We start from the raw sequence: 18,778 nt of genomic DNA, 5'->3' as shown, positions 1-18,778 counted from the left end.
AGGAAAATGCAATACATATCATTACTCTGAGCTTGCGCTTCAGTAGGTTGGTGGGTTAGATGGAAGGCCGATTATGCGACGAACCCGAGTCCTACTGTCCTTTGGAGAAATGTCTCTGTTGGTCACGGGAGACTTGTAGTAACGTTGTGGGGTTAGTAGACGGGATACTTCGACTGTTCCTTCCTAACTGCGTTTGTAGCAGCTGTTGCGCAACTCAAACGGCTTAGGAGATTATCCACTTCTTGTAGGAACACGAGTCAAAGTTCATCCATTCACAATCCAAAGTCCATGCTGATGCTTGGCCTAGTTCCTGTAGTTATTTGAGTCTAACCATCTTGGACATCGTTGATCGTCATCCAAAAATGTACCCGGAACAGGAAGTTACATTTTGTTTCACTGGCTTTATATTAGGTGGAGGTAGAGGGGGGTGTGGTCTGAAAAGGGGTTTATAACCCATCCTCTTCACAGGGCGGGCCACTGTGGAGCCAGTAGGAAAACTTATTTTGGAAAGCACAGATCTCTCATTTGGAAGCTAAAATTACATTTTCACCTCTTCACAAATTAATTGTCATATTCAAAACATTTCAATTAAACAAACAATTTTCCTGTGAATCCGATACCTCTTGACGTTTAGACTTTTCACAGTAGAGTTTATCATCTATTCATTTTATGAGAATTGATGTTCAGGGGCCAACGAACTGACATAATATACCTTAAGTACCACCGCATATGTTCAGTTGGTTGGATTGCCAGAATATAGTTCATTTCCCCCAACTTCTGATGTTACCCAGAATCTCTATGTTAACCCATGGGTTTCCTTATGTCACATCAGTTATAGTGGGGAGAGAGAAAAAGGGGGAAGGAGGTATTTATGACTGTCGTAAACCTACCCCCAACCCAACGTCATGACAGCGGCCAAAGTGTTGGCTTTGGGGATGACCAGTGCAATATACCTGCTGGAGCGCGTGCTACGGGTGGGTGTTGCTATGGTGACTAGTGAGCTGAGATAAGGTGGGGCTTTACATAGCAAAGACGTATAGATGACCTGGAACCAGTGGGTTTGGTGACGGATATGTAGTGAGGGCCAGCCAACGAGAGCATACAGGTCGCAGTGGTGGGTGGTATATGGGGCTTTGGTGATAAAACGGATGGCACTGTGATAGACTACATCCAACTTGCTGAGTAGAGTGTTATTTTGTAAAGGGTGAGGGCAGCAATCGGTTGAAGAGCACTTAGTTTTACTTGCATTTAAAAGCAGCTGGAGGCCACGGAAGGAGTGTTGTATGGCGTTGAAGCTCGTTTGGAGGTTTGTTAATACAGTGTCCAAAGAAGGGCCAGATGTATACAGAATGGTGTCATCTGCGTAGAGGTGGATCAGAGAATCACCAGCAGCAAGAGCGGCATCATTAATATATACAGAGGAAAGAGTCAGCCCGAGAATTGAACCTTGTGGCACCCCCATAGAGACTGCCAGAGGTCTGGACAACAGGCCCTCCGATTTGACACACTGAACTCTATCTAACTCACTGGGGAAATTTCACTTGACATGGCACCGAGTTTGAAGGTAGGTCTTGAAACACATCCACAGGTACAACTCCAATTGACTCAAATGATGTCAATTAGCCTATCAGAAGCTTCTAAAGCCATGACATCATTTTCTGGAATTTTCAAGCTGTTTAAAGGCACTGTCAACTTGGTGTATGTAAACTTCTGACCCACTGGAATTGTGATACAGTGAAATAATCTGTCTGTAAACAATTGTTGGAAGAATTACTTGTGTCATGCACAAAGTAGATGTCCTGAACGACTTTCCAAAACTATAGTTTTGTTAACAAGGAATTTGTGGAGTGGTTGAAAAACGGGTTTTCATGACTCCAACCTAAATGTATGTAAACTTCCGACTTCAACTGTATGTATTTATTTATTTATGTGGAAGCAGCAGCACTCTTTAATTTTCCAGGTCAAATTCCCCCGTAGGACAATAAATTGTATCATATCATATGTTCATGGACAGTGTTATGAGTTTTTCTTGACCACATGACCTGTCCAGGAACACTCCTGGTCCTGTTCATAGAGGGTTGGTATGGTATTATAGTAACCCTCTGCCCCTGAACACTTTCCAGCCACAGCCCCAACAGATTGATTGTTTTTTTTGTGGGGGATGATGGGTACCGTAATGATCTCTCTCCCTCTCTCTTCATTGCTCACTGCAGATTGAATTGCATTGCAAAAGGTGTTTTTCTGAATGAGAATGTCAAAATACTGGAATAGATATTTTGGCTCCCATTGTGCATGAGGTACTTGACGTAGAGACCCCAGTTAGCTGGGACCTACTCTTTGTTACTATTTCCGTCGGCCCTGCAAGCTGTGTTGGCTGGAACTGTGTGGAGTACCAGCACTAGCCTACATTGCTACCATCATGCCGCACAAAGTTAAAGAAGGTTGGAGTAATGGAGAGGACAGTGTTTTGCTAACACAGGTGCGTGATCTTTTAAATCAACAAGATGTCCAAGCAATTATTACAGCAACAGGAAAATGGCTTCAAGTGATTTGTCCAAAACTGGTGGACTCAACTAACAAAAGAATGGGCGATCTGACCAGAGAGGTCCTAGACTTTAAGAACAGTTTGCAGTTCTTCCAGGGAGAGGTGGATGTCATGAAAGAGACTTGCAGCAAGATGACAACAAACTGTCCACGCGAGATGACAGAACTGTCTGTGAATCATTATTACAGGTGACTGGGAAAACAGACTATCGAGGGACAATCCAGGAGGAATAACATTGTTGTGGATGGCATACGAGAGTCTCCACTTGAGACCTGGATGGAGTCTGAGGACAAAGTGAGAAAAATGATCACCGAAAAGCTGCAGATGGATCATAGGAAGATTGAGGTGGATCGCGCCCACAGTTCTGAAAAACCGGTAACGAGCCCAGGTGACAGACCCAGGCCGATAGTGGTCAAGTTCCTAAGGTTCAAGGACAAGATGGCTGTTCTGGAGAGAGACAAGAACTTGAGAGGAACCAAAATCTTCCTCAACGAGGACTTCCCAGCTATAAAAGCTGCCAGGGGGTGTGGGGACATTGCTTACATCTGCTACGACAAGCTCATTGTCCACCCTCCCTCCCAAAAGCCTGGAATGACTGAGAGAGGCAAGCTTCCGAGTCAGTAGCTTCAGCCCAACATCACATACACCCACATACACACATATATATATATACACCAACTGACATTCACAAGTGCCTGATTAACTGACTACTAGCTAACAATGTTTTTATTTTACTTATATTTTTTCTCCATATTATGTCCATCCCCGATAAGCTACCCAGGAAAGGGCTAAGAATAGCCCATATTAATATAGTTAGCCTTAGAAATAAGGATAATGAAATCAATAACTTGCTAACGATAACGTTCATATACTGTCAATCTCTGAAACTCACCTAGATAATTCATTTGATGATACATCAGTAGCAATACAAGGATATAACATCGACAGAAAGGACAGGAATGCCTATGGAGGAGGTGTTGCGGTATACAGTATATTCAGAGCCATATTCCTGTAAAGCTTAGATGGGATCTCATGTCAAAAGTTGTTGAAGTGTTGTGGTTACAAGTTCATCTGCCTCATCTAAAGCCTCTTATTTTGGGGTGCTGCAATAGGCCACCAAGTGAGTACAGTCAGGATTTGGATAATATGTGTGCAATGCTTGATAGTGTGTGTGATGTTAACAGGGAGGACTATTTTCTGGATGACCTGAACATTGACTGGTTAGCAACTAGCTATCCTCTCAAGAGGAGCCTTCAAACTGTGACTTAAGCCTATAATATGACCCAGGTTACCGCTCACCCGACTAGTGCATACCAATAGTGTTGGATCTGCGACATCCACTTGTATTGATCATATCTTAGCACGGGACGTGACGTCATCATAGCGCCGATCCATCACGACTGGTCTGCCGACGTAATTCCGTCTGATGTGCCCTCAACCGGCCTTTGCTGGACGTCGGTGACACCCTTGTCCCGAAGCTAGCACCAGTTAGCCTCGAGCCAGGCGCATCTCCCGGCTAGCGTAGTAACGACTACCTAACGGCTTCTCTGTTTCATCTATTTCTGTTCACTGGACCCTATGATCACTTGGCTACATAGCTGATGCCTCCTGGCTACCCCAACCCCGGCCAACAGCTCCGCATTCCCCGCAGCTACTTGCCCAAGCCTCCCCAGCTTCTCCTTCACCCAAATCCAGATAGCTGATGTTCTCAAAGAGCTGCAAAACCTGGACACGTACAAAGCAGTTGGGCTAGACAATCTGGACCCTCTTTTTCTAAAATTATCCACCGCCATTTTTGCAACCCCTATTACTAGTCTGTTCAACCTCTCTTTCGTATCGTCCGAGATTCCTAAAGATTGGAAAGCTGCCGTGGCCATCCCCCTCTTCAAAGGGGGTGACACTCTAGACCCAAACTGTTACAGACCTATATCCAACTGTTACAGACCTATATCCACTGACCACTTCGAATCCCACCGTACCTTCTCCGCTGTGCAATCCGGTTTCCGAGCTGGTCACGGGTGCACCTTAGCCACGCTCAACGTCCTAAATTATATCATAACCGCCATCGATAAAAGAGTACTGTGCAGCCGTCTTCATCGACCTGGCCAAGGTTTCGACTCTGTCCAATCACTGTATTCTTATCGACAGACTCAACAGCCTTGGATTCTCAAATGACTGCCTCGCCTGGTTCACCAACTACTTCTCAGATAGAGTTCAGTGTGTCAAATTGGAGGGCCTGTTGTCCGGAACTCTGGCAGTCTCTAACAAGGTTCAATTCTCGGGCCGACTCTTTTCTCTGTATATATCAACGATGTCGCTCTTGCTGCGGGATTCCTTGATCCACCTCTACACAGACGACACCATTCTGTAAACAGCTGGCCCTTCTTTGAACACTGTGTTAACAAACCTCCAAACGAGCTTCAATTCCATACAACACTCCTTCCGTGGCCGCCAACTGTTCTTAAATGTGTAAAAGTAAAACTAAATGCGTGCTCTTAAACCGATCGCTGCCGCACCCGCCCGCCCAACTAGCATCACTACTCTGGACGGTTCTGACTTAGAATATGTGGACAACTACAAATACCTAGGTGTCTGGCTAGACTGTAAACTCTCCTTCCAGACTCATATCAAGCATCTCCAATCCAAAATTAAATCTAGAGACGGCTTCCTATTTCGCAACAAAGCCTCTTTTACTCACGCTGCCAAACATACCCTCGTAAAACTGACTATCCTACCCATCCTCGACTTCGGCGATGTCATTTACAAAATAGCCTCCAACACCCTACTCAGCAAACTGGATGCAGTCTATCACAGTGCCATCCGTTTTGTCACCAAAGCCCTACATACCACCCACCACTGCGACCTGTATGCTCTCGTCGGCTGGCCCTCGCTTCATATTTGTCGCCAAACCCACTGGCTCCAGGTCATCTATAAGTCTTTGCTAGGTAAAGCTCCGCCTTATCTCAGCTCACTGGTCACCATAGCAACACCCACCCGTAGCACACGCTCCAGCAGGTATATCTCACTGGTCATCCCCAAAGCAATCACCTCGTTTGGTCGCCTTTCCTTCCAGTTCTCTGCTGCCAATGACTGGAATGAATTGCAAAAATCGCTGAGGTTGGAGACTTATATCTCTCTCACTAACTTTAAGCATCAGCTATCTGAGCAGCTTAACGATCGCTGCAGCTGTACAAAGCCCATCTGTAAATAGCCCATCCAACTACCTACCTCATCCCCATATTGTTTTTATTAACTTTTTTTGCTCTTTTGCACACCASTATTTCTACTTGCACATCATCATCTCCACATCTATCACTCCAGTGTTAATTTGTTAAATTGTAATTACTTCACTACTATGGCCTATTTATTACCTTACCTCCTTACTCCATTTGCACACACTGTATATAGATTTTTCTATTGTGTTATTGACTGTACTTTTGTTTATCCCACGTGTAACTCTGTGTTGTTGTTTTTTGTCGCACTGCTTTGCTTTATCTTGGCCAGGTCGCATTTGTAAAAAAGAACTTGTTCTCATAAAAAAAAAATATATATTTGTTGTTGAACGCTGTTGAACTCCGAAATCTGAACTAGAGACCTTGGTTTAAAAGCTGACAGTGTTTTTATATACTTTTATTTCATTTTGGATCCTGCAGCTCTTTTGGGCTTAGTTGCTGTGAGCGCTGCTGTCTGTTCCGAGATCCTGCCAGATTCCGCATAGTGGGAGAGACACGAAAGCCCAGCTAGCATAGCTTGGCGGTCTCAAATGGAGGTCGCTATTGAACATTTCCAACGCTGCAAGAGCTGTGTTTACTTTGCTTTGTTCCGGGACAATGTGGACTGCGCTGACTTTCAATGTAGCATCTGCTTGCTTGCGGAGGACTACAGAAGCAAAGTGGCTACTCTTAGCAAGCAAGTAGCAAACATACACAAACTACCAGGGAGCCCACGCACGCCTCCTTTTCTTTTTCTTCCACACCAGTAGCCGGATGCCGCTCTGGTGGAAGTTTTGCCGCCGTGTTGGCTCTCCACAGCTGACTGGCCGGTGCTCAGCAGGGTTCCATCCCCGAAGGGGTCTCCCCTTCCCTGGAGAACGGAGCTGTTCTCAACCCAACCAACCAGCCATGGAGGTACGTCACTCGCTGTGGAAGTCGAAGAAGGCATCCTCTGTCATCGGGGGTCTCCTTGCAGATGTTCAGCCCTGATCTGACACAGAGCAGAAACAGCTTTGCCGCCCTGGATCCAGAGGTTCCGGCGCTTTCTTCCTTGTGGGATTCCCATTCAAGATCGGATCCGGAGGTACCTGCGTCTTCGTCCTTGGTTCTGTCTCCCTCTCCGGTGGCTTCTACCTTGGGTTCAGATCCTCTGAGCTCCCACCCTCATCAGACCGTGAGGCTTCCTGAGAGACTGGCCCATTCAACATCACCAGCTGTCATCATAGGCAGCTTTATGGTGAGAAACATCTTGGTTCAAAAAGCAAAAACCCTGTGCTACCCAGGAGCACGACTACAGGACATCACAAGGCTGCTTCCGACTGTTCTACAACAGATGCCAGGAGCTGACACTGTCGTAGTCCATGTGGGATCAAACGACATCAGGAGGGCTAACTCAGAACATTTGAAAACTGATTTTTTTTTTAAACTAATTTTAGTATTAAAAGACTCCAAAAAACGGCCAATCATTTCAGGTCCAGTACCATCGTTGGGTTGCGGGTATGAACGATTCAGCAGACTGCTGGCATTACACATCTGGCTAAAAGATTATTGTAGCTCTGCTGGAGTCACTTTTATAGATAACTTCTGGAAACAGAAGATACTCCACAGGAATGACGGAGTCCATCCAAATCATCGTGGCTCCTGGACTCTGTCCAAGCATTTCAAGGCTGCGTTGAAACTGTGACTTTTCAATGATCCAAGACCAGCTCAGTTAATCCCTACCATTGTGACAATGAGTCGTCATAATGCTGCATTATGATTATTATTTTATGTGCCCCTAATTGCACCGAATACCTCTGTTKATCCTACAGCTATTGTATGCATTAAACATGAGCCTATGAACCAGAGTTACACTGTTAGCAGTGTGCCCTAGTAGGAAGACCACTTTGTGCAGCTCACCCTGCACTATCAGCTCCAATATAAATAACATGAGCAAGTCTACTTCTGATAAGCTTCCCAGTAAAGCATTAAAAACAATCAAGCAATCCAGAAAAGTGCTCAAAAATAGCTCATATTAACATATGCAGCCTGAGAAGGTCCATGAAGTCAATAACTTGCTTGTAACAGATACAATTCATGTTCTATCTCTGAAACTCACTTAGATAATACCTTTGATGATACAGTGTACAGCATACATGGTTATAACCTCTACCGAAAAGACAGAAATGGCAACGGGGGCGGTGTTGCGGTCTTTACATTCCTGTAAAGCTTAGAGACGATCTAATGTTAAATGCTGTTGAAGTAATATGGCTACAGGTTCACCTGCCTCACATAAAGCCCATTCTTGTTGGAAGCTGCTATAGACCACCAAGTGCTAACAGTCAGTATCTGGATAATATGTGTAAAATGTTTGATAATGTTCAGGTTGTCAGTCGACCTACCAGGGTAGTTACAAACAGCACGGGAATTAAATCATCAACATGTATTGATCACATCTGTCACGGCCTGACCATAGTGCTTATGTGTTTTGCTTGTTTTAGTGTTGGTCAGGACGTGAGCTGGGTGGGCATTCTATGTTGTGTGTCTAGTTTGTCTGTTTCTGTGTTCAGCCTAATATGGTTCTCAGAGGCAGCTGTCAATCGTTGTCCCTGATTGAGAATCATATATAGGTGGCTTGTTTTGTGTTGGGGATTGTGGGTGGTTGTTTCCTGTGTCAGTGTTTGTACCACACGGGACTGTGGCGGTTGGTTCGTTTGTTGTTTTGTATCTTGTCTAGTTTTCATGTTCATTAAATCATGGAAACTTACCACGCTGTACATTGGTCCTCCGATCCTTCTCGCCTCTCCTCGTCCGAGGAGGAGGAGGACTTAGACTGCCGTTACAACATCTTTACAAATGCTGCATAAATTTGCTTTAAAGCAGTATCCAAATCTATAGGATGTAGTGATCACAATATAATAGCCATATCTAGGAAAACCAAAGTTCCAAGGCTGGGCCTAATATAGTGTATAAGAGGTCATACAATAAGTTTTGTAGTGATTCATGTGTTGATGATGTAAATCATTTTTGCTGGTCAGTGGTGTGTAATGAGGAGCAACCAGATGCTGCACTTGACACATTTATGAAATTGCTTATTCCAGTTACTAATAAGCACGCACACATTAAGAAAATTACTGTAAAAACTGTTAAATCCCCTTGGATTGATGAGGAATTTAAAAATTGTATGGTTGAGAGGGATGAGGCAAAAGGTATGACAAATAAGTCTGGCTGAATTGGCAAATGGACTGCAAATTAAGAAATCATATGACTGAACTAAATAAATAGAAAAATAAACTATACTATGAAACAAAAATAAATTATAGTAAAAAGCTTTGGGGCACTTAAATGAAATGTTGTAGATAAAAAGCCACCTCAGCTCCATCATTCATTAAATCAGATGGCTCATTCATCACAAAGCCCACTGATATTGCCAACTACTTGAATGCCTTTTTCATTGGCAAGATATGCAAACTTAGGGATGACATGCCAGCAACAAAGCTGATACTACACATCCAAGTATATTGGACAAAATTTTGAAAGACAAGAGTTGTACTTTTGAATTCCATAAAGTCTGTGTGGAAGAGGTGAAAAAAGTGTTGTTGTCTATCAACAATGACAAGCCACTGGGGTCTGACAATCTGGAGGGAAAATTACTGAGGATAATAGCAGACGATATTGCCTCTCCTATTTGCCACATTTTCAATTTAAGCCTACTAGAAAGTGTGTGCCCTCAGGCCTGGAGGGAAGCTGAAGTCATTCTGCTATTCAAGAATAGTAAAGACCCTGGCTCAAATAGCCGACCAATCAGCTTGTTACCAACCTTAGTAAACTTCTGGRAAAAATGGTGTTTGAACAGATACAATGCTATTTCACAGTAAACAAATTGACAACAGACTTTCAGCACGCTTATAGGGAAGGACACTCAACAAGCACAGCACTTACACAAATGACTGATGATTGGCTGAGAGAAATTGATGATAAAATTATTGTGGGGGCTGTCTTGTTAGACTTCAGTGCAGCTTTCGACATTATTGATCATAGTCTGCTGCTGGAAAAACATATGTGTTTTGGCTTTACACCCCCTGTTATAATGTAGATAAAGAGTTACACAGAGGGTGTTCTTTAATGGAAGCCTCTCAAACATATTCCAGGTAGAATCAGGAATTCCCCAGGGTAGCTGTTTAGGCCCCTTGCTTTTTTCAATCTTTACTAAGACATGTGTCTATTTATGCGGATGACTCAACACTATAAACGTCAGCTACTACAACGACTGAAATGACTGCAACACTTAAGAAAGAGTTGCAGTTAATTTCAGAGTGRGTGGCAAGAAATAAGTTAGTCCTACATATTTCTAAAACTTAAAGCATTGTATTTGGGACAAATCATTCACTAAACCCTAAACCCTAAACCTCAATTAAATCTTGTAATGAATAATGTGGAAATTTAGCAAGTTGACGTGACTAAACTGCTTGGAGTAACCCTGGATTGTAAACTGTCATAGTCAAAACATATTGATACAACAGTAGCTAAGATTGGGAGAAGTATTTCCATAATAAAGCGCTGCTCTGCCTTCTTAACAACACTATCAMCAAGGCAGGCCCTACAGGCCCTAGTTTTGTTGCACCTTGACTACTGTTCAGTCGTGTGGTCAGGTGCCACAAAAAAGGAAAATTGCAATTGGCTCAGAACAGGGCAACACGGCTGGCCCTTGGATGTACACATGTACACAGAGAGCTAACAATAATATGCATGTCAATCTCTCCTGGCTAAAAGTGAAGGAGAGATTGACTTCATCACTACTTGTATTTATAAGAGGTATTGACATGTTGTATGCACCAAACTGTCTATCTAAACTACTGGCACACAGCTTGGACACCCATACATACCCCACATGACATGCCACAACAGGTCTCTTCACAGTCCCCAAGTCCAGAACAGACTATGGGAGGTGCACAGTACTACATAGACCCATGACTACATGGAACTCTATCACACATCAAGTAACTAATGCTTGCAGTAAAATTAGATTTAAAAAACTGATAAAAAAACACCTTATGGAACAGAGGGGACTATGAAGCAACACAAACATAGGCACAGACACATGCATACACACACAACAACATACGCACTATACACACACATACACATGGATAGTGTGTTGTGAATGTTATGTCATGTTTTTAAAATTGTATAAACTGTCTTAATTTTGCTGGACCCCAGGAAGAGTAGCTGCTAATGGTGATCCATAATAAATACAAATACAACTCTTCACTATTGCTGCAGAACTTTGCTATAGAGCAATATTAGTTCCCATTGGCTGTAGTGACCATAACATTGAGGCAATAACAAGGAAAGCCAAAGTGCCAAAGGTTGGGCCTAAAGTAATTTATAAGAGATCATACAACATGTTTTCTCAGGACTCTTTTGTTGAAAATGTAAAAAATGTATGTTGGTCTGTGTGTGAGGAAGTGAATCCAGATGCAGCACTGGAGGTATTTGTAAAATTATTCATTTCAATTGTTGACAAGCATCAACCTGTTAAGAAATGAACTGTGAGAACTGTTAGAGCCCTCTGGATTGATGATGTATTGAACAATTGTATTGTTCAGAGAAATGATACAAAAGAAGAGCCCTCTGGATTGATGATGTATTGAACAATTGTATGGTTCAGAGAAATGATACAAAAGAAGAGCCCTCTGGATTGATGATGAATTGAACAGAAGTGAAATTACAACATTGAACAGTGAACCAACATATTTTTGTAAATGTTTTGTTATTTAACTCGGCAAGCCAGTTAAGAATAAATGATTATTTACAATGACGGCCTACCCTGGCCAAAACCTAACCCGGACGACGCTGTGCCAATTGTACGGCACCCTATGGGACTCCCAATCACGGCCAGGGTCTGTAGTGATGCCTCTAGCATTGAGATGCAGTGCCTTAGACCGCTGCGCCACTCGAGAGCCAAAAAGTTATAATAATGAAAGAAAGGGATTGCTGTTTTGAATTTGGACAAGTTAGTGTGGGAGAAGTGGAAAAACTATTGTTATCCATCAATAATGATAAGCCACAAGGTATAGACGACTTTGATGGGAAAATATTGAGAATGGAACTGTAGCAGACTGTATTGCCACCTCTATTTGCTATATCTTTAACCAAAGCCTAAAGGAGTGCGTATATCCACAGGTTTGGAAGGAAGCTAAAGTAATTCCACTACCTAAAAATAGTAAAGCCCCCTTTGCTGGCTCTAACAGCTGCCCAATCAGTTTGCTGCCTGCTCTTAGTAAGTTGATGGAGAGAAATGTGTTTGACCAAATACAATGCTATTTTTCAGAGAAGAAGTTAACTACTGACTTTCAGCATGCTTATAGAGAAGGGCACTCCACTTGTACTGCACTGACTCAGATGACTGATGATTGGTTACAATAAATGGATAATAAGAGGATAATTGGAGTTGTATTATTAGATTTCAGTACAGCCTTTGATGTTATTGATCATAAGTTGTTATTGAAAAAACGTGCATGCTATAGCTTTACATCACCTGCCATCACATGGTTGGAGAGTTATTTATCCAATAGAACCCAGAGAGTGTTCTTCATTGGAAGCTTCTCTTACATCAGATATGTACAGTGCGATGTACCTCATGGCAGTTGCCTTGGGCCGTTACTCTTCTCTATTTTTACAAATGAGTTGCCACTGGTCTTACACAATGTTAGGTATGCGTAACTGGCTGTAAGGGAGTCAGGCGCAGGAGAGCAGAATTTGGGTAGCAAACGGAGCCTTTTATTTATGCGAACAAAACACACGGCACAAAGAACACTAAACACAATACGGGCAACATAACCCAGCGCAACCAGTCTAACGTGTGCATACACGAAACAATAAACAATTCCACACACAGACATGGGACATGGGGGGAACAGAGGGTTAAATACATGACAAGTAATGAGGGAAATGTAAACCAGGTGTGTGGGAAAACAAGACAAAACAAATGGAAAATGAAAGGTGGATTGGCGATGGCTAGAAGACCGGTGACGCCGAACRCCGCCCGAACAAGGAGAGGAACCGACTTCGGCGGAAGTCGTGACACACAAAGCTAAAATGACTATGTATGTGGATTATTCCACTCTCTGCATGTCAGCACCCAAAGCCAGTGAGCTCACTGAAATTTTAAACAAGGAGTTACAGTCAGTATCAAAATGGGTGATTAATATAAGCTGGTCTTAAATACATCTAAAACTAAACACATTGTATWTGGTTCAAAACATGCTCTAAGACCTAAACCTCAACTGGAGTTGTGTGTAAAGGGTGTGACCATTGAGGAAGCAAAACTCTGAGGTATAACATTGGATGTCAATTATCATGGTCAATTCATTTTGACAAAGTTGTTGTGAAGATGTGGATGGGTATGTCTGTTATACAAATATGTCCTGTGTTTTTGACACAAAAGTCAGCTGTACGAGTTGTTCAGGCTCTGGTCTGCACCCATCTTGATTACTGTCCTATTATATGGTCAAGAGCAGCAAAGGAAGACCTAGCAAGGCTGCAGCTGGCTCAAAACAGAGCAGCACGCCTTGCCCTTAACTGCACATACAGAACTAACATCAACAACATGCATGCCAGTCTTTCCTGGTTGAGAGTTGACGTGCGATGAACTGCTTCTCATCTAGTTTTTATGATAAGTATTAATGTTATGACATTCCAGATTGTCTGCATAATCAAATAACATTCACCCATACCCCACAAGACCTGCTACCAGGTGTCTCTTCACAGTCCCCAAGTCCAAAATGAATTCACGGCAACACACAGTATTATACAGAACAATGATCGCATGGAATTCCTTTCATGTCCAATTACTCAAGCAACTAGCAAAATGACCTTTAAAAAAATATTAAGCAACATCTCATAGAACAGCGGGGACTTTGAGGGGACACACAAACACAAACATCATTTTTTGTTGTTGTATTTGTATTATTATTTATACATTTTTGTTGTTGTACATGTATTGTTTTTATATTGTTGTACACTACATGGCCAAAATGTATATGGACACCCCTTCAAATGAATAAATGTAGCTATTTCAGCCGAACCTGTTGCTGACAGGTGTATAAATTCGAGCACACAGCCATGCAATCGCCATAGACAAACATCGGCAGTAGAATGGCCTTACTGAAGACCTCAGTGACTTTCAATGTGGCACCGTCATAGGATGCCACCTTTCCAACAAGTCAGTTCGTCAAATTTATGCCCTGCTAGAGATGCCCTGGACAACTTTAAGTGCTGTTGTTGTGAAGTGGAAACGTCTAAGAGCAACAACGGCTCAGCCGCGAAGTGGTAGGCCACATAAACTCACAGAACCGGACCGCCAAGTGCTGAAGCGCGTAAAAATTGTCTCTCCTTGGTTGCAACAGTCACTACCGAGTTCCAAACTGCCTCTGGAAGCAACGTCAGCACAAGAACTGTTCATTGGGAGCTTCATGAAATGGGTTTCCATGACCGAGCAGCCGCACACAAGCCTAAGATCCCCATGTGCAATGCCAAGCGTTGGCTGGAGTGGTGTAAAGCTCACTGCCATTGGACTCTGGAGCAGTGGAAACCCGTTTTCTGGAGTGATGAATCACGCTTCACCATCTGGCAGTACGACGGACGAATCTGGGTTTGGCGGATACCAGGAGAATGCTACCTGCCCAAATGTATAGTGGCAGCTGTAAAGTTTGGTGGAGGAGGAATAATGGTCTGGGGCTGTTTTTCATGGTTCGGGCTAGGCCCCTTAGTTCAAGTGAAGGGAAATCTTAACACTACAGTATACAATGACATTCTAGACAATTGCAATTGCAAGGTCGAATCCCCGAGCTAACAAGGTAAAAATCTGTCGTTCTGCCCCTTAACAAGGCAGTTAAGCCACTGTTCCCTGGTAGGCCGTCATTGAAAATAAGAATTTGTTCTTAACTGACTTGCCTAGTTAAATAAAGGTAAAAAATAAAAAATAATTCTGTGCTGCCAACATTGTGGCAACAGTTTGGGTGTCACGACTTCCGCCGAAGTTGGTCCCTCTCCTTGTTCGGGCGGCGTTTGGGCGGTCGACATCACCGGCTTTCTAGTCACCACCGATCCATGTTTCATTTTTTGATTTGTTTTGTCTTCATTGTACACACCTGGTTTCCATTCCATGATCATTGTTCCTTATTTAACCCTCTGGTTTCCCCTTTGGTTTTGTGCGTGATTGTTGTTGTCAAGTTGTCTCGTTTATGTGCTCTGGATATTTATTACTCATCTCTGTGTCCTGTGCCTGACTCCGCCTTACCCACATCATTTAGACTTTTGACATTGGGGAAGGCCCTTTCCTGTTTCAGCATGACAATGCCCCCGTGCACAAAGCGAGGTCCATACAGAAATGGTTTGTCAAGATCAGTTGTGTATTTTACATTTGTGTGACTGTCCTTGTCTATCAGTGTATCAGTGTTTTGTTACTTGTCATGCTCTGTGTTTTTTGTGGACCCCAGGAATAATAGCTTCTGCCTCTGCAAAGCTAGTGGGGATCCAAATAAACAAATAAACCCCGTTCTTCCCCTTGTGCTCTCTTGTGTCTGCTTTATGTTATCACTTGAGGCAGAATTTTATTAAAATGAAGCTACATTAGCTACATAGTTCTCCCCATGCATCCCACTGATATTTCTTAGATACGCTTGGATTACATTATTATAGTTCTCGCCCTCCAAGCCACATAAGGGGATGGATTCATTGGAATCATGACAATTACTATTGTTTGCCTAGAGAAGAGGTCTTTGTCAAGATAACAGTGTGGTATTAATTGCTCTGTGTGTGGGAGGAAAAGGCTGCTCCCAGAACACTGTTGAGCATTTTCATGCTGTTATTATCAAGCCTGTTATTGAATCTAACCACTGAGCTCTGGGTCCTATCTTCTGTCTCGTCTTCTTTCCATATCAAAGAGGGTTGTTTTCAACAGTGTTTCTTACTATAATAGTCTTTATCAGAACATTTCCTAGAACATGAAGTGCCACTGTGCAGTACACCTGTAGCTTGTCATACTTTCAATACTAATTTCTCTGTTTTTTTTCTTTGCTTGTCCTCCTAAACGGATGAAAGTTTCTGATGGTACGTACTGTATGTGTCGTACTACACAGTCTTTGTGTTTCCACCAACATGTTGCTGCCTCCTCTCACTCACTGCCACCATTGCTTTTTCCCTGTTCCATCTACTCCATCTCTGCCAATGTTCCTGTTCCTCCCACCACCTCCCTTCCGGCTGTCTCTCACACTGTTCGGCTTTGTTGTCCTCCATCATGCTTGTTATAACGGGCGTCATTGACAGGGCCGGAATGGAGAAATAGCTGGGAGTGCCCTGAATGTCCTCAGCACTGTCCCTGACTCCGTCACAGCATGCTTTGCAACTAGCAGCATCACAGATCAGAGAGGACGCTATACTCTCAGCAGCATGTCTGGGAAGATTTTTCGAGAAGATTTTTCAGTATAGATTCAAATTTCGTTCTCTTATATATTAAGGTTTCACTATTAAGCATTTTCCAGCTTGCTGCATGGCTTTACTCAGTTTGCTGAGGCTATTCAGGGCTCACCTGCACCGTTGCACTCAATGCGTTCAGGTGGTGTGTTCACCAGTCTACTTAACGACCTGTAACCTCACTGTGTCCTGTCTGTCCTCCAGGCTATAGGGATCAGGGGGTTCCCCAGCAGGTTTGAGCCCAGCTCAACGTTAAGCCTGGATGTATGGTTGTCTCCTAGCATCCCTCCGGCCAACTGGGGCAGAGAAAGAGCTGCGAGGAGGCCTCACCGCTGGGCGGGGAGCCAAGGCAGGATGATATTCACAGGCTTAACTCTACTCTACCTACTGTACCGTATCGCCTACTGCTCCAACTGCTGCTGCTCCACTTCACAGCTCATTGGTAGAATGAGGAGCACGTCAATATCGATGGAGAGACGTTTTCTACACACCTCGAAGCGTCCTGTGAAAATAGAGAAGAATATAACACAATAGAATATAAATATGTGCCAACTGTATGTACAGTACTGTACGGTGTGCTAAGGACTATCTATCCTGTCTGGGGCAAGATTCAGTTCAGTGGCTTTTATCAAAAAGTTAAATGTGCAGTTTATTCCTTTTGTGTATATTATCAGCTGTTTAACCACTCACTTGATTAGTAGACTTCAATAGTCTGAAGATGGTATCAGTGTCTGTTAAGCCCTCCAGGATTGTATAGTGTGTGATGTTATTAAGACTTATGGCAAGTGGAGATTATCTTGTTTTATATACAGTAATATTCTGCATGGATACCTTGTGTATCATTCTTCAGATATGTCTATCATATTTAAACTACTCACATCACACACAGACATTAATAGCCTTTTGTGACTTTGTATTACTATTTATTGGTTGTTGTTTTTGTGAAACATCAATGTTTTGTTCAGTAAATCATTCTGGGCCAGTTGCCATAGATACTGTCCATTTTAAGCAAGTGTCTTTGTGTGCACGTGGAGCTGAAGTGAATGTAATTGGTACAAGTTATAGCAGGAGGAGACACGACTACAGTGACCAGTGGTGCTGTATGAACCATTTAAATAGTGGTATTTTAAAGCTAGAAATAATAGAAAAATAGACATATACCGTAGATTATAGCATAAACTTTGATTGTGTTTAAAGATTGGATTGTGAAGAGCATGACATCCTCATTGGAGACTGCCATTACTTTCACAAAGAGAGATATTCAATGCATTTGTGAAATGTAAAGACCACTTAACTGTTATCCAATTTGCCCCAAAAAGCTGTAAAATCACGTTGGTGTACAGAACAGCAAAAATAAGTGTCACCCTCAATAAACAAAGTATGTAATGAACAACTCTGTGTTTGTACTGAATGTGTTCAAGGTTTAAAAGGCTCTCTCTTGTCCTGATCGGTCAGCTGTTGCTAGGCCATTCCCATTGAACCGGCAATTTTTTCCTCATATGCAGATCTATTGTTGAGATGTTTCTGGTACTTCTCCACTTGCAATGGCAACATCACTTGAACAAAAGGTGCCATTGAGGGACACAGAGGCTTTGAGAGAGGGGAGGATAGCGATGGCCAGGGAGGGGTCAGCGATTGTGCTGAGCGTGAGAGATGATAGAGAGACAAAGCTGACTGTGTGCTCTAGTCGTCAGGACAGGGCTCAAAGGTATTAGGAAACCGTATGACTTGTCATGGGTGGGCAGACGTTGCCTCACAGTTGTCCTAAGATCTATTGTCTAAGGTATAATAAGGAACTTACATAAAGAAAAATGTATTTTGTGTCTCGGATGTTATTATTCAACATGCAACCAGACTGTAAAACACATTTCAGTATGATATGGATGAAGCATGCAGGATAATGGTTGTCCTTGGATGTCCTCTCTATCTCTGTTCCATAGCAGCAGACAGACATCATCTCTTTTGAGTCAACAGTAAAAAGGCTATTGTTACAGTAGTTGTCCTTTAAATGTGTCTTGGTAGAATTCCCTCCCTCTGATGGCAGGCTAATGGATCGCTTTTCTCCAAATAAGTAATTCTCTCCTGGTAGAACGGGCTTTCATGCTAGATCTTTTCAGGCAGCAACAGACAATACACAGCATTCCATTGCTGATTGGGAGACAGTAAAGTGCTATTCTGCATTTTTAAGCTATCTGAGGTTAGGGTAGTGGATATTAAATCATTTTATAACAGTGCTGGAGATACCAACAAATATAAACATACTCAAATTCTCTGTCTTTGGTTTTTCAATACGGTGATACACAGAGACAGTCGGGATTTGATCCCAAAGCCTCGGTGCGAGAAAAGCATTGGGTTATTGTTTCAACCATGACATTACAGGCCAGTAGGGAGCGCTCTAAACTTCATTAAAAGACMATAGGAGACTGCTCACATCAACAATGGTGTCACTGATACCCTAACTATGCAAGGTCTCGGTAGTCATTTCTCGGTTCATGCATCTTCACCATCTCATACTTGTAGTGTGCACCTACAGTAACATGGGACCTTGGCCTGGAGAGACTCA

At 42.9% G+C, this 18,778-nt stretch overlaps 1 protein-coding gene across 1 annotated transcript in view; it reads left to right on the top strand.

Annotated features, from left to right (window-relative positions):
* LOC112068140 (protein stum homolog) overlaps positions 1–17,608 on the top strand; it is a 46,460-nt gene extending 28,852 nt beyond the window's left edge. Inside the window, exon 3 of the mRNA XM_024135191.2 lies at positions 16,420–17,608. Coding sequence (XP_023990959.1) covers positions 16,420–16,454 — 35 coding nt within the window. The 3' untranslated portion in view covers positions 16,455–17,608. The remainder of the gene's footprint in view (positions 1–16,419) is intronic.
* The last annotated feature ends 1,170 nt before the right edge of the window (positions 17,609–18,778 follow it).

This window comes from Salvelinus sp. IW2-2015, unplaced genomic scaffold (assembly GCF_002910315.2).
Source record: "Salvelinus sp. IW2-2015 unplaced genomic scaffold, ASM291031v2 Un_scaffold86, whole genome shotgun sequence".
Lineage (NCBI taxonomy): Eukaryota > Metazoa > Chordata > Actinopteri > Salmoniformes > Salmonidae > Salvelinus > Salvelinus sp. IW2-2015.
The sequence above is the reverse complement of the archived record's forward strand: the minus strand, read 5'-3'. Positions and strand labels throughout refer to the sequence as shown.